The sequence below is a fragment of the Manis javanica genome, chromosome 5, assembly GCF_040802235.1.
Source record: "Manis javanica isolate MJ-LG chromosome 5, MJ_LKY, whole genome shotgun sequence".
In the NCBI taxonomy this organism is placed as follows: Eukaryota; Metazoa; Chordata; class Mammalia; order Pholidota; family Manidae; genus Manis; species Manis javanica.
This window is the reverse complement of record NC_133160.1, coordinates 141,216,191-141,233,422: the sequence shown is the minus strand read 5'-3', so window position 1 is coordinate 141,233,422 and position 17,232 is coordinate 141,216,191. Positions and strand designations below refer to the sequence as shown.

Below are 17,232 nucleotides of genomic sequence, written 5' to 3'. Positions count from 1 at the left end.
ATATGAGGGTGACATTGTTAGATTTTTTAAAAGAGCTTTTTGAGATACATTTTGAAAATTTACAGTTGACATGATAAGAAATTGGGTTATGCTTAAAAATGAGTTAAAGAGATTTTCTAAAGGTCGTAAACAGTAATAGCCTGAAATTTGAGAACCTAAACATATACATTAATTCATCAGCAAACATCTTTTGAATACCTACTTTATTTGAGGCGTGTGATTCAACTAGAGAACATCTTCAGAGTAAGTGAACAATTGAAAGGTGAGATGGTATAAATGATCTAATTGGTAAGGGAAGCAATAGTGAATGAATGATGAGAGTGAATTATGGTTAGTTAAGACATTTGTCTTTTTCTAAGTAAGCTTTGTGACATCACATCCATAAAGAAACAATGCACAAATAATGATTGTATAATATAGTATAAAATCTTTTACAAAGTGAATACCCTTGTTTAGCCAGTGCCCAGAATAGTTGAAGTTTAAACAAAATAGTGCTTGAAATAATGGATATGTACTAGAATAGAAATGGAGATCTTAAGCAAAAAGGAATTACAAATGCAACAGCATCATATCCTCTAAAAATTCCAAGCTAGATATTGCCCTAGAGATACTAGACTTGAAAAACCATCTATTTGTGTATATGCTAGAGTCTTAGGGTAACTTTATGAGTAGAATATGGAATTTTTTATTATGTGTATATGTATTTTATGCTAAAGATCAAAACTTGTGCTATTTATAAATGAGGAACAAGTATTTATTAAATTCATTAAATAAATTCTTAACTATTAACAATTTCTTGGGTCATTTTATTCCAGATATTTTGACTCTCACAAGGTCATATCCAAAGCAAGAGCTGCAGTCTTTTAGGAGGCTCAGGGTCATTCAATATTTAAAAATCATCTATTTGGAAGAGTTCCTTAAATTAACAATTGATTAACAGTATGACCCAGTCCATGATATAATTAGTGGTTTTGCTAATAGCTATTCCTGAGGGTGATATTCTGTAAAGTAGTTGATTTATATCCCATTTTACTGACAAGGAAACGGAGATAGGCTAAGTAACTTGTCCATGGTCCTATCATGTAGTCAATTAGTAGCAGAGCTATTAATTAAAAGGGTTGTGAAGATTCTTAGTTAATAAATGTTACTTAAAAGTAAAGCCTGATGCCATGTGTGTAATAATTGTTAGGTATCATTAATATTACTTTTGTCATTATTTCAGAGAAAAATTCTGGTAGCACATGGAAATCTCCTTTCCCCATAGGGGAAGAAATCCTACTTAAATCTTTAGGTGGGTGACTTGTTATGATGCCTGCATACTTACATACATCAAAAACATTAATTCTAGGGCTTTTTGAAATAATAAATCTCTAAATCTCCATGCAAATATTTCATATATGTTTGAATAATTGAAGTTTGTTTTCTATTGAGAATATAAGATAAATGAATTGTAACTGTTCCAATTCCTATCATAACAGAATTTAAGCAGTGTGGTGGTAAGCCCTATCTCTCTGTGATTACGGGGAGAGGAAACCACAGCCAGGGGGGAGTTGCTAGAATCAAACCAGCTGTCATTAAATACCTCACAAGCCATAGCTTCAGGTGAGTAAAGATTTCTGTTGTTGATAATGGCAATAGCCTGTACACAGATAGTAAAATTAATAGTATACTCAGAATGACTTCTTAAAATGGTTAAGTAAATTTAACCATGTGATTTTAGCCCTAAATTCATGCTTGAATTATGATATAACATTCCTTGCTGGATTTATGATGTCCAGTAATCTAAAAATGAAAGAAAAATATGGTTGTTGTTGAAGTAATCATCTGACAAAACTATTTCTATCATAAATTTAAAATCTAAAATTAAGTGTATTTGCATTTTTTGATAATGTGTTATCCAAGATAATTAGATTATACATTCCAGAGTGTAAGGTTGCTCTTTAATTATTCCTTTGGTAATATTTGTGGATTTTTGAAGGAATTGGGGCTTCTGCTGAAATATAGTTATAATTTGGATATGTTTAAACTTTAGCAGAAAACACTCCATTAATATGAATTTATACATCTTTGTAAGTTAAATGCTATTAATGATCTCAGTTGACAAACATGAAATGTCCTTTTTCATTAAGAGATTATTATGCAATAACATAAAATGGCAAGAAAAGTCCTAGAATAAAGATCTATTGATGGATAGATTTCCTGAGGATGTACATGACATTAAGTACTTCCCTTCCTGCTTGTAGTTCAATTAGTATAGCATATTTTGTTTATGCCATGTAATAAAATGTTGTTTGGCTATGTTATAGAAAATGGTAGCATTAATTCTGAGCATGAAAACAGATGACATGTTAGAATTACTTTTACAAAGGGAGTAGTTAGACCAGAACATTATCATTTTGGGATTAATGATCTATTTTAGAGACTAGTGTGTAAATTCTATCCTGAGGGAGCTGAAAGCATTTCATGGCCTGATGAGTCAGACTAACCTATTATATTAGAGATTTTTTGGTGCTGACATAATGCATAGAAATAATGTAATGTAGACATCACCATAGCCATCATACAACACTTTCTTCATGAAGGTCAAATTCAGGCTTGAGAGTTTTGAAAAATCTTAAATTCTAGTAAGTTAGGAGTAGCTAGCCCCAAGCCTTAGAATTGTATTTGTTTTGACAATAGAAAAGAGCATAAGCATAAATATTGGTCTTGGATATTGATGTAATAAAGGAGAGTGCTTTGATAGTAACTATTATATTTAGCACAGGCACTTGTAATTGATTACAAGATATATTCCTTAATGAGTTTGAAATTTTTATCTTTAAAATAACTCTCTTTCTCATTTCTGCAGGTTCTCTGAAATTAAACCAGGGTGCTTGAAAGTCATGCTAAAATAAAATAAACAACCTTGACTTAGAAGTGTGAAGATTTGTAGGTTAATAATAGTTTTATTTGCGATTAGTTTTACTGTAAACATGTGTTTTATTAAAAATGTCCACTTAAAAAACAGGAAAACATTATGATGATGTTTTATTTTTTGAATTTGACAAAATTCAAGAGTTTAATTTTTTACTGAATCAAAATGCCAAATACATTATCTGTTAAAAATATTGAGAATTTTTATTGATTACAAAATGTCTAAGAAAATTATTAGCTGCAGTTTTAAAGTGTGAAGTACTCTGATTCTTTCTTAGAGAGAAATGTTACTTGTACTAATTGTTTGACATTTAGTAAGTCCTAAAAATGTTATGAGAGGTGCTTTTGAGTGCTTTGAGATCTGGGTCATGGATTGGTATACTTTGTGCTAATACATGAGGCATTAGAATAGCTTATACTGAAAAAAGAAGCAGTAGTCCTAGTAGTAATGAATCAAAGGAGATCTAACAAAAACACTTGAATACTTTTTTATTTCATTTTGCCATATCCTACAGGAAGACATGCTAGGCTGTTGCACTTTTCTTTTGCTTTGTAAATGATCCTGATCTCTTAATCTTTTGTTCCTTTGTTCTCCATGTATGCATTTTCTAGGAGATCTCAGATTGTATTGGGGTCTGATATTACATTGCAGTTTTATACCTTTCCAAAGGTAGAAAAGTTTTCAAACGGGAAATGGTTAGATATCTATTAAGTGTTACAGTCTCATAGGAACTGCTTCTAGAACTATCTGTGTAAGTGATATTTAGGAGAGTACTAAAGAGCTATCTCATATATTTGAGGCATGAAAGTTCTAAGCTGCAGTAGGTAAAAATCCTATTAATTAAAAAAAACAATTTTGATAGTGATTATAAAAGGAATCCTTACAGTTTAAGTTTTTTACCTTTATTTTTAAAAAGCCAACTTTCTGAAAGGAAACTTCCATTGACTTGTTTTTTGGTGAGCTAAAAAGTTCTGTTAGTATGTCCATTATAATTTCCTTTACACAAATTTAATGTAGTTGTAAGATTAATTCTAACCGAAATAAGCAGGCGACGAGAGGCAACAAAGGGCCAGGCAGTTTATTTGAGCCCAATCCTGAGCGATGTTCCCCGGTCTGGCTAGTTACAGGCCGGTGAAGTCGTGTGCAACTAGACAGGTGGGGAGTTTTTAAAGAAGATAGGGGGAGGCAGAGCTTAGATTTATAGCAGCCTGAGGATTGGCTAGCCTAAGGCACATTTTTCAGGTTGGGAGGGGGCAGCAGCCGGGGACTTTGACACGTCATCAGTGTCCAACGTGCTCACCCCTCCCTACAGTGCCTCCAACCTTACAGTAGTAAAGTATAATTTTCCAGTATAAGACAGTAGATTAAACAAATTAAACTTTGGATGTGGAAAATATTTTCAATAAATACAGTTTTAGCAAACAACAATGTTGCTTTTTGATAAGCTTAAAAAGTCATCTGGATCAAGAATTACAGGATTGAACTATTACTGAGAGAATCCTGAATTAGAGAATGGTTTCCCAAAAGGACAGACATTCTAATGAAAATAAAACTCAGAAACACGTTTTTGTATATCATGAAAGCATGCTTTTAAAATAAGAGTTGTATCACTGAATTTATTTCCACAAAAATAAAAATGTGTTTATTATTTAGAAATAGCTAGTGACTGGCATTGAAGTATTCATATGCTTATGTTTGTAATAATTTGTTTAAAAAATGCCAACAGTTTAGCATACTTTCTTGTGATATCTAGAAGAATGTGATACACATTAAAAATAAAGCAGTTCATTTTGACAACATATTATAAAACTACAATTGTAATATTTCTATCTATAAGTTAATATGTAACAATTAGAAATGTAATAATGCTAAAACTGGAATTGTTTGAATGTGTACAGCTGCATACTCATTTTCTGTGTTTTTATATTTCCTCACCCAATTGAAAAAAAACATCGCTTTTGAGCACTGCAGCTAGACTTATTTCAGTATTACTATAATTATGGTTAATGTGGGAGGGAGCAGTCAAAAAGAATAAGAGGATGTATTTTGTGGGCAGAAACCAAATGAAGAATCTATATTTTATACTGTATTCACTTTAATTTTATGCTTTATTTTGATAAGGGCATTTCTTCTTAATCATCATTCATTCATAAATATATAGGCAAATTTTGAGTGTCATACATGTTTTTATGAAGTTGTTTAATCCTAAACTTTCTACCGCAATCTAGCAACACAGAATTATGGAAGAAAATTTTATAATTGCTCTTTTCTTGTTTTGCCCATTTCTAAATTCTGTATGCCAAAAGGAAACATAGTTTAAGGATTATCAGTTTTTTCTCTTCTGCCCATTTCTAATTCTGTGTATCAAAAGTAATGATAGTGGGGATTATCAAAGTTTTCATGTATTGGTATATTTTGTGCTTATACATGAGGCATTAGAATAGCTCTTTGCAAACATATTAATATATTGCAAGTACAGCAGTTCTGTAGTTTGGATGGTTTTAGTAACAACTGTATCCTTTCAGTAGTCTCTTACCAGTATTCACCAGGGGAAAAAGAACAAATGCGGAAACCACAGGGGAAGTGGGGCTGGACTGAGGAGACTCTTAACAGTATTTTCAACCATCTACTTCCTTATCAGTGTGAGTCATGGAAGAATGCGGTCTTACATTTATTGGCTGTTCATATATCTCTCTATTATTTTCAAGTTCAGATTTTTTCAATTTATTAGTGTTTCCTTACTATTTGCAATTGTATGGCCTTTAAATACAGGACATATTATATAGTAGAAATCTTGACTTATAAAACACTTTGAGAAGAAAAACTAAACAGTTTGTTGGATTGTTTCTAGTCTTTTATTTTCATCTTCTTTTTAAATTCAAGTGTTTTTATACTTAGAAAAAGGAAACATAATAGCAAGATTGGTTATTTCTGAGCTGAAAATTGGAAACTTTGTAACTCAGGAAATTGCTCTGACAATGTTTTAACTGCTCTCAATTTAAGGAAATAACAAAATGTGTAAAAAAGACACAAAATGTGTGCTGCTTTTTTCCAAGTGCTTTTTCTAAGTGCTTTTCCACTGTGCAATGAGGTGAAGTTTGATGATTTTTCTGTGTTGTGGTTAAATATTGCTTATATTTATTTACATGGTAAAGAAAACAGATTTAAGTGTTTGTGTGGCCCAAAAAAATGTCATTTAAAAGTAAGTTTATGTAGAATGTATATGTTAATGGTGCTTATTTTTAAAATGTAATTCAAGTTTACAGTACTAATGCCTCTTTACAGAATTTAATAGAAAAACAAGGCTAGAATACATCCACATCCTGAAAAGCCTTTTATAACTTCACCATTATAGGATGACAAACTGTTGTTTTCCTAAAAGTTGAGCAATTGACTTTTATGGTCCAAATGATGAACCTGTTATTAACAGATGATTGAATTAACTGTAAGGCTTCTCATTAAAATACAGTATTGCAGCTATCAGTTGGAAAATATATTATAAAATTTTCAGACAATATATCAGAAACAAAATGTTTTTATTTGTACTATAAAGAAAATGTAATTTTGCTGTTGACTCTGTACTTTTTTATTGAAAATGTTTTATAACTTTGCTTTTAAAATTTCTTATGAAACCATTTGCAAATGACGTACTTAATTTAATAAAACACTTTAGCCACAGTCCAGTGTGGAGAAATCCTTCATTTGCTATGTTAGGGTTAGTACTTTAAATATTAAAACTTTTTTTATGTGTAATTTTACAATTTCAAGGGAAAAGTGTCATAAAAATTTCATTTCTATACCACACTTTTGTTCTAGTTTAAATCATTTGCTATAGCAAATAGGGGTCTGCTTTTGAACCAGATAAATGCATTAGCTAGGCTTATTTCTTCACACCCGTGTATCTTTTTGACTGATAAGAAAATTAAGAATTGCATCCCTAAGGGACTCAAGTATTAGTTTAATTAATGCCAAAGATCTTTGGATTTTATTCCACTCCAAAGCAGAGTAACTCACTTATTTAGCACATACTTAAAAATTATTACTCAGCTAATATTTTTTGAATACTTGTTACTGGGGACACAATATAAGACAGAGCTTCTATCTACAGGTATCTTATAATTATTCTCATCAACCATTTTGTGTATAGTAATTTATACTGTGGAACACATTCATATACATTGTATTTTAAGACTCAAAGAAATCTAATTACATAGGTGTCTAAAAAAGCTTAAAGAAGTAGACTGGTTTGCTAGTTAGTGGCAGAGGTAAGAATTAAACCTAGGTATTCTGACTCCTAGTAAAGAGCAATAGCATCTATCATAAGAGTAAACATAATTACTTAAACAAAGATCATCCTGTTTTCCCTGAGAGAGATGTGCTCCCACAGCATATGTCTGTGAAAGTCTCCCATTTATAAATCTGCTGTCCTTTATCCAAAAGAAGTTGATTTTATGGGTTTTCCAAGACAAAGAATTAAAGTAAATTCCAGAGACAGATAGCATCCAGGACTGACGAGCATGCTCTCTTTCATGAAGTTTTTGGGGATCTAGGATTGTTTTAGCTCACTATCATACCTAAGACATGGCCCCCATTTTCCTAAACTTAGGGTGGTTGGCTAGAGCTCTAGTCATCATATCTACATACTATGGAGGGAGGACAAAGGAGAAGGGAGCAACAGGCAAATGCCAGGGATACAGATTTTTGGAAGTTGCCACAGGACACTTCCACTTACATCTTACTGTTAAGAAATTAGTCATGTGGTCACATCTAGCTGCAAGAAAGGCTGAAAAAGTGACTTTATGTCAGACTGCCATATGTTCAGCTAAAATTCGGCGTTCTTTAGAAAGAGATGGATGTTAGGGGAACGAATAGCAGTCTGCCACATAATTTTTATTAGATGCATATAATGTGAAAATTGGCTTTTGATACATTACTTCAACAGATCTTTGTTGATGACTACTATATGCTGGGAATAATAAAAAGGAAACAGTTGTAGTTTAACTTAAATATTCATCTGATACTAACCAACATGGCTAATGGAATGGGCTTTCAGTTGATGAGTTAACTGCTAATGGGATCACTTTTGATCTGATAACTCAGTGTGGCTACTAGATTAGGTATGTAAGTTATTTCTAGTGATACTGCTTAGTATATTTGCATATTGACTTGTGTTTTCTTAACTTATGAATTACGTAACTTACGAATTACATCCATGTGTGAAGGCTCAGAACTTGACACAAGTGATTTAAAGCCAAGTAAACTGAGGTAGGGAGATGTAAATACCTTAAGGACTAGAAACTGCATAAAGGAGAACCATGAAAACATGGGGCTGGGGACAGGGTAGATAAGGTGGTGAATTTGAATTTTGCTCTCCTGATGAAAATGTTTAAATGACTTTCTGTAAGAAAAAGAGTAAACGGTTCAAATTCCAGCTTCTGTGTGTATGTACTATAAAGGTACAATAATACCTTTCTTAGGTTCTGAGGCATTTTTCCAGGTAATCTCAATTTGAATTCAATTTGCTAGAGGTTTATTTAATTTTTAATAAAGGTTTATATAGGCATAATTATTTTAATTGATTTAATGTTAGTATTTTAATAAAGTTTCAAAATGTGCATAAATTAATGCAAGGAATGACTATATTTTGGGGTGGAGAAATAACAGAATGTGATCATTGGGATTGCATTAAATCTATAGAAGGCTTTGGGTAGTGTGGACATTTTAACAATATTAACTCTTCTGATCAGTTTATTTGTGTCTTCATTTTCTTTTATCAATGCCTTACAGTTTTTAGTATATATATCTTTCACTTCCTTGGTTAAAATATAAAAATACAAAGTTATTTTGATACTTGTCAATGGGACTGTTTTTTATCTTTGTTAGATATTTCATTGTGGGTGTATAAACACAACAGCTTTGTATGTTGATTTTTGTATCCTGCAACTTTACTGAATTCTAACATTGTTTTTGGTGGAGTCTTTAGGACTTCTTATATGTAAGATCATTGCATTTGCAGAGATATTTTGACTTCTTTCTTTCTGATCTGGATGCTCTTCTTTTTTTTGCCTAATTGTTCTAAGGACTTCAGTGCATTACTATGTTCAATAGGAGTGATAAGAGTGGGACCTCGTCATGTTACCAATGTTAGAGGAAAAGCAACTTTTCACCATTGAGTATGATGTTAATTGTGAGTTTGTCATATATGGCCTTTATTATGTTGAGGTATGTTCCTTCTGTACCTATTTTGTTGAGAGTTCTTATCCTGAGAATGTTGAATTTTGTCTAATTCTCTTAAGATGAACATACAATTTTTGTCTTTCATTCTATTAATTTAGTTTATCAAATTTATTGATTTGAGTCATCCTTGCATGCCAAGGAAAAATTCCATTTGATCATGGGGTATGATCTTTTTAATATACTACTGAATTTGATTTGCTGGTATTTTGTTGAGAATTTTTCATGTACAATCATCAGGGATTTGGCCTGTAGTTTTCTTTTCTTGTAGTTGTTATCTAGCTTTGGTATCAGAGTGATGCTGGCCTTATTGAATGAGTTTGGGAGTTCCCTTTTTAAATTTTTGGAAGAGTGTAGGAAGAATTTGCATTCATTCTTCAAATGTTTGGTAGAATTCACCCATGAAGTCATGTGGTCCTGTTTTTTTGTTGTTGTCAAGGGGTTTCTGATTAATGGCTCAATCTCCTTTTTGTTCTGTTTATATTTTCCATTTCTTCATGATTCAGATTTGGTAGGTTGTATGTTTTTAGGAATTTATCCATCTCTGATTTGGAATTAATCCATTCTATTTCTTGACACATAATTGTTCATAGTAGGTGTAATGTCCTCTTTTGTTAATAATTTTGAGTTCTCGCTTGGTGAGTCAAGGTAAGGGTTTGTCAATTTTGCTTTCTTTTCAAACAAACTTAAGTTTTGTTGATCCTTTCTTAAGTTTTTCTGTTCTCTTTCACTTATTTCTGCTTTTTTTTTTTTTTCCTCCTTCTGCTGACTTTAGACTTAGTTTTTATAGTTACTGTAGGTGTAAGGTTGTTTATTTAAGACGTTTTTTTTAAATGAAGGCATTTATTGCCATGCTATGCCTTTAAAATATTTACATTTAAGGTAGTTAAAATTTACATCCAAAAACTTAAAACACACTTGTAAAGTCCCTTCTTCTGGGACTCCAGTGATGCATAGATTTTCTCTTAGTGGTGTCCTGTATGTCCCATAGGCTTTCTTCAGTCCCTTTCATTCTTTTTTTGTTCCTCTGACTGAATAATTTCAATGATATGTCTTCAAGCTCAGTGATTTTTTTTTCTTCTACTTGCTCTAGTCTGCTGTTGAAGCTCTCTATTGATTCTTCAGGTTAGTCATTGTGTTCTTCAGCTCTTAACATTTCTGTTGAGCTTGGTCTTGTGTTGTTTTCCTGATTTTGTTAAATTGTTTATGTGTGCTCTCTTAAAGCTCTCTGAACATCTTTAAAAGAACTATTTTGAATTATTTGTTGGGCAATTATGTTCTCTCTTTCTTTGAGTAGGTTACTGGAAATTTACTTGTGTCTTTGGTGACATCTTGTCTCTCTAATTCTTATCCCTGTAGCCTTGAGTAGGGTTTACACATTTGGAGAAGCAGTCACCCCTTCTGAACTTTATGGACTGAATCTGGTAAGGAAAGACATTCACCTGTGGGTTGGGAGTGCACTGGAACATGTTGTATCATTAATTTAGAAGATAACAAAGCAGTAAATAATGAATGAATATGCTTTCCTTCTCCAAATTTAAAGGCATCAGATGAAAATACTCTTATACAGGAAACTGTGGAAGTGTGCATAAATAACCTTTATTTGACTTTAATAGTTCAGTATGTAGATTGTGTTTTATTATACCAATGGTATATAATAAATCAGGTGAGGCCCCAGAATGTTGTTTTGACTAAAATTTTGAGAAGTCTGGGGTTCTCTCTAAGGAAAGCAAGATGCACCAGTAGCATCAGTGTAACCACTGGATTTGAGACAGTCACACCTGCAGCAGACAGGGGGTGAAGATGAAAATTTCTTTTGGGAGGGTCATCTGTACTGTTCAATTCTTAATTAGGAAAGAAACCAAGTAACAGACTAGCTCTTTCAGTGCTTATGGAAAGAAGTATGTTAGTCAAAGCCTGTTTGGGCACTGCTACATCAGCCTTCCCTGCAGAGTGTCAGATATATATATCTTGTATGTGTGTATATGTTTTGTAGTTAGATACAGTGGCGCTCCCACTGGGGGGGTGGGAGAGACTGGACATTCTGGATGAAAATAACTAAAAATACTCTAAAAGCATTGCAGAGTTGATGAGATAATAAGGGCTTGGACAATAAGAGAAAGCATTTTGAGGAGAATTTATAAAAGGTACCTATGATCCTGGCTCACCTTTGGCTTCAGTTTTCAGTCTTTTGTAGTAGCAACAGAAGATGATGGCCAGCTAACCTGGAGACTGGTAAGAGACAACCATAAAGACAGCACCCTAAAGGGTTTCATACTCAGTGTGGATGAATCAGAAGTAATTTTGCTCTCCTTCCCACTCCCAGAAGAATGCAAGGAGTGTTGACTTGTCAGGAGAGAAAACAAATTAAAAAGCTACAACCAGCACTGGCCCTCACACATTAGCAGCCCAAAGTCCTATGAATTCAGTTTAAAGTCCCAGCCTGATAATGCCAATATTAGCTGCTTGACAGAGGCAAATGCAAATCTCAAGGAGAATACCCTTAAATTTGGGAGGATTAAAAAAAAAATCCTGCAAATTACTTCCAAGGAAACCAGTTTATAGTAACAAATAACCAAGCATACAAGGAATTGCTTCACCAAGAGTGGTAACTGGCAGGGGCAAAGAACAGAAGCAGACCTGTGAAAACTAAACCAGGATTTGTTTCAGAACAAAACCCAGAGCCAGGTTTCAGATTGAGAGCTGTATATTCTAAACACCTGATACTTGTTTATTGCATCAATTAAGTGATTTTTTCACGCAATTCTCAGGAGTCAGGGAGGAAAAGCAGAGACATCAGTTGGGTTAAGCAAGTTAATTATTGGCAAGGGTTCAATGAGAGAAGGTGGGGAGAAGGAATTTATAGAGTTCTGTATGTATAAAACTGAAAAGGTTGACTCTGAGGTATAGTCAAGTGGAATCCAGAGGGGACTGATAAACTGGGGAAATGGTGGTGAATAGTGAAGTTACAGTAGAAGTAAAGAACAGATTCAGAAAGTGGGGGTGGGGGGAGTGGGAAAGTGTAAGATTATAGGAATAGAGGATTCGTAATTCAAGATATTAGGGATGTGGATATTTATTCCCAGCAGAGTTTGATTTGTGGCTGAGCATGGAGATCAGAGTGGAGGTCAGAACTGATACCAATTTCTGGATCATCCTTACGTACTTATTGTCCAGGAAGGTGACAGATACAAGAGTGGAGAGGAAGATTGGAAGCCAGTCTGATGAAGAAAGTATGGATGGATCAGAAAGTGTTTTCTTTATTTGCATGGTCCTCATCCTTCACACTGATAGGATCTGACTCCACATAGCCCTACTTTGAGGGAAGATTTATAAGAATTACTCTGCTGTAATCTACTATTTTGCACCAGTGAAGGGATGAGATGGATGGGGTCATTGGAAGAGCTGAGAGTATTGTGGGAAATGGACAGTTTATCAGTCATTACAGAAAAATTCTTTGCAGTGGAACTAAACTGCTTTGTTTGAAGTCAGTTCTTTCCTGATCATTTATCCATCTAAATATATGAAAACCAATGAAATCTACTTTAAAAATTACTATTTTTGGTTATCTCAGTTTCTCCATTTATATAAACAACTGAGAGTTGACAGCACTCTCTTGAATTTCTGCTAAGATTGTGAATATTCTGTATGTTAAGAAGCACTGTCATTTTAAGCTCTGGCCTAAGTTTTCTTTTCATTGTTCTTCTAAAAAATTAACATTAATTTCTTCCCTTCAAAAGTAGTATCTGGCATTTGGTTACTTAAGAATCTACTTTTAAAGTACCTTATCAATTTCTTTTTATTACACTCATGAAATAAAATTATTAGCTTGATTTTATGAATATAGTTTCTCCCTTGGCACTTAACATTTCTTGGTTCTTGTCCTTGAAATCAAGTAAACAATTTTAGGTCATGTGCCTGTGATTTCACTGTAAAAAGTAGGCAGGATATAAATAAATCAATCTTACATGTTTAAGGGAAAAAAGCAAGGTGCAAAAGGGTACTTACAATATGATCCCATTTTTTTAAAGTGTGTAGATAAATCTACTTAAATACCATACATCTTTCTACACATACACATACACACCAACACGAATGCAAATGCACACATGAAGTGAGCAGAATAGATTCAATAAAAGTAATTCTAATCTTTATTTGTATTCCTCAAGAAAAGTATATGAAACACTTGTATTTTATATAACACTAGCTATATAAAACAACTTGTATGAATACCTCTTAAATCTGCATTCCCACATAGTTTTTCTGTGTCTCACTCTTTCATATCCCATAGATACCAGAAAGACTCTGTATCTTCCACATTTCTTACTCTCCCCCTTTCACCAAAATTCTGCACTGCTAGGCTTTATCTAACACCCCCTGCCTCTTTCTTTCCATTTTTTTTCTACCTGTAGTGAATAGGCCTGGGCCTTTAGGTTACCTCACCTTTGGATCTTCACCTGTAAGTCCCACCCCAACCCCAATTTGTCCTAACTGCATAGTAAGGCAGTAGGAAGTAAGCATGTAGAAGGTGGGAAGGTGTCAGGGTGTAAATGTCAGAATTTTTTGATAGTAGGTAGGATGATGGAAAGAGGCTGTGAATATAGTAATAATTTTTACCCCTGTTACAGGAAGAATTTCTGAAAGGTTCTTTAAGAAACTATGAAGAGCAAGTTACTTTAGGGTTGGGCGTGGGGTAGTAGAGGAAGATTTTGCTTTCATTGTATGAACAGATTTTTTAAAAAGCAGTATGTATTGCTTTTAGAATATTTTTTTAAAATGGAAATAGATTAATAAGTTCATATTTTAAAATACAGTGAAAAGTATCATGCTTGATTGAATTATCATGTGCAAGTTGTATTATTATACTTCACTTGGGGCTGCTTTCTAGTCCAAATGTAATCAGATAATTTAGCTCATATATGTAATGATTCACTATTATCAGGAAAAGCACTAATATACCTTTTCAAACCCAGAAGTGACTACTTTAACTATTGGAAGAAGGCAGGAGAGATATAGGACACATATGTGTGTAATAGGAACTCCAGAGTGAATTACAAGAGAAAAGCCAAACTTATTTCCTGAGCTAACGAAGACTTGTATTTCCATTTAAAAGTGCTTGTTAAGTTCTAGGCAGGATTGATAAGAAAAGGTACACACTTAAACATATCCTGATGGAATTCCTGAATCCCAAGACTGAAGAGAAAAATCTTATACATTTCTAGACAGAAAGAAGAAATTATTTAAAAAGGAAAAAGAATCAGACTTGCATCAGACAGAGGAATAATATCTATACCTATTGAAAGAAAAGGAACACAACCTGAGAGGTATTTTTCCAGCCTAGCAACAAGCCAGGGTGAAAGGAACACAAAAATGTAAGGATTCTAAGAACATGTCATCCATATAGTCCATCCAAGGAAACTATGAAAAGAGGACTCAAAACACCAAATTGATGGGAATAGAGATCTTAAGAAGGGAGAAGGTGAAGTGGAAAGGAAAAAGTGGTGAATGACCAATAAGCCCCGTGATATACATGGGCCTAGGGACGTGCACCATAAAAGACTCCTAAGAAAAATAATACCTAATGAGAGCCTGGAAGTAAAGCTGCAAAATTTTTCAGCAAAATCCAAGAGGTGGAATTGGGAGAAGGGAAGTGGAAAGTAAAAGCATTTCAGAAGTATTATTTTATTGAGGTGGAGGGAAAGTATCATAAAGTAGAATAACAGAGTGAGGAAATAGTATCTTTTCACAGAATAGTAGTAAAATACATGTTTGATGATGTATGCTATAAAAGATAACTAGTGGAATGGAAAAGCATATCTTGAAAGTGGGGAAAAATGAATTATAATTATATGGTAAATATAAATTAAATGAAATAAGAATAAGTTCAATTGTAAGCATAAGCAAAAGAGAAGGGGTAAAATCAAGAATATCAGTGATTGTATTAAATGTAAATGAGCTCAAATTTTCTATCGAAAGAGACTGTCACATTAGATTAAAAGCATACCCACCTATATGTTGTCCATAGGAAGCACACTTAATAAAGAAATATCCTAAAATAAAGAGATTGGAAAAGCAATATCACACAAATGCAAGTAAAGAAATTAAAACTAGGAGAGAGAATATTAACATTAGACAGGTGGAACTATTAATGAACAGAATGAAGAAGAACATTGCTTATAAAAGTCATAATGTATGAAGATATGTACCAAACAACATAATAGCTAAATATATATAAACCAAAAGATTATTAACAATGTAAGGCTATCTTAATGAAATTACAGCAGATTTTTCCTCTACATCTTTCAAAACTAGGCAGATCTAAAAAAATAACAAAGAACATACAAAGGCTAATGTAACCAACACATATGCTTAAATAATTATACACAGAATCTTGCATTCTTCAAACAGACTACATATATATGCAGGTATACACAAAAATATTTTTGCCGCACACATAAAAATAAAAGTAGAGACTTTTCTAGGTCACATTATCTGTTAAAATTAGAAGTAAATTGATGAAATTACAAATAAAATTTAAAAGATAATTTAACCAATTATTTGAAACTTAAAGACTATCCTCCTAAATAATCCTTGAATCAAATTAGAAACTAAAATTGAAATTGTAAGATCTTTAAAACAAAAAAGGGAAACCCAACATAACCAAACTTACAAGATCTAATGAAAGCTGTGTGCAGACAGGGTTAGGGTTAGGGTTAGACAAAGATTAGAAATACAAGAACTCAATGTTCACCTTAAATAATCAGAAAAGGAACCATAAAAGACAGTAGAAGAGAATTATAATAAGAAAGGTTTATATTAATGAAATGTAGAAAATAGAAAAGATAAATCTCCCTACCCCCAAAAGACAAACCCCTTGTGAATCAGAGGGTTGAAAAAATAGGTAAAAATCAAAATACATATTTAATCCAGCAATTCTACTCTATAATTCTTAGGGAAATAAAAGCATAAACCTCAAATATATATTCAAGAATATTTATTGTGGTAATGTTCATAGTGGCAAAAAACTGAAAACAGGTGAATTTCCTTGCAAAGGTAATGATTAAAGTGTGTTATAGCCATACTTTGAAACATGATATAGCCATTAGAAAGGACGAGTTAATCCTGTTTCAGTTATCTATGCCATGTAACAAAATTTCCCCAAAACTTACTGACATAGAAAACAATTTTACCATGCTCATGCATTCTGGGGGTCAGAGATTTGGACAAGGCTCAGCAGAGACTATAGGCACCATGGAAATGGATTGTCTTCTCCATGGTGTCTGAGGCTTAATTTGGAAGACAAGAAAGCTGAGGGGGACTTGATGGAAAGGATCTGGAGTTATCTGAAGGCTCATTCACTCACATGTTCAGCAGTCTGGCTGTTGGTTGAAAACTTAACTAGAAATGTCTGCCAGAACGTCTACATTTGGACTCCCAATGTAACCTGGGCTCCCTCCCAACATGGCAGCTTGGAGAGAGTGGTGGCAGGGGGAGAGAGAGAGGCCAGGGGAGAGGAGGGAGGGAGGGAAGGAGAAGGAGACAGAAATGAAAACGGAGGAGGAGGAGGAGAAAATGAGGAAGTAGTAGGAGGGAGAGGAGAAGAGGAGAGGAATAGTGGAAACTGTACCATCCTCTCTGACGTAGTCTTAGAACTCAATAGCATCACTTCTGCCACTCTTCTGTTTTTCAAGACAGTTGCAGACCCACCCAGGTTCAAGAAGTAGGACTAGACTACAGATTTTTATATAGAGAAGGAAGTTTTGGAAGAGCAACAGGACATATTGTTGTGGCTATTTTTGGAAAATACAATTTGCCACAGATCCATACCAGTTAACTTTGAGGGCATTTCACAATGTATTTTTGTTAAGCAAACAAACAATAAAATCAGAAAAGTGTATACAATATAATTCTATTTTTATAGCACCTTAATGACAACTCTGATATATGTATTTATGATTTTATGAACAGGAAGAAGGTTATGCAAAGATAAACAGGTACTTTGGTTGAAGGACTAGATGGAGAACAGAGGTAAACAATGATAAAAGTATAGGCATACTTACCTGCATACTTACAAATACAAGAAA

General features: G+C 33.3%; 1 protein-coding gene across 16 annotated transcripts in view; it reads left to right on the top strand.

The window, feature by feature from the left end:
• Positions 1 to 17,232, top strand: part of N4BP2 (NEDD4 binding protein 2) — a 125,462-nt gene that overhangs the window by 98,276 nt on the left and 9,954 nt on the right. For 10 of the 16 annotated variants that reach the window (XM_073237722.1, XM_073237720.1, XM_037002601.2 and 7 more), the window contains 2 exons: positions 1,223 to 1,291; positions 1,479 to 1,602. The exons of 1 other annotated variant lie outside the window; for it this stretch is intronic. In XM_073237722.1, coding sequence (XP_073093823.1) covers positions 1,223 to 1,291; positions 1,479 to 1,602 — 193 coding nt within the window. Of the gene's footprint in view, positions 1 to 180; positions 1,603 to 2,848; positions 6,594 to 17,232 lie in introns of those variants that run through there. 5 more of the 16 variants (XR_012131758.1, XM_037002604.2, XR_012131759.1 and 2 more) reach the window with 5 other exon arrangements.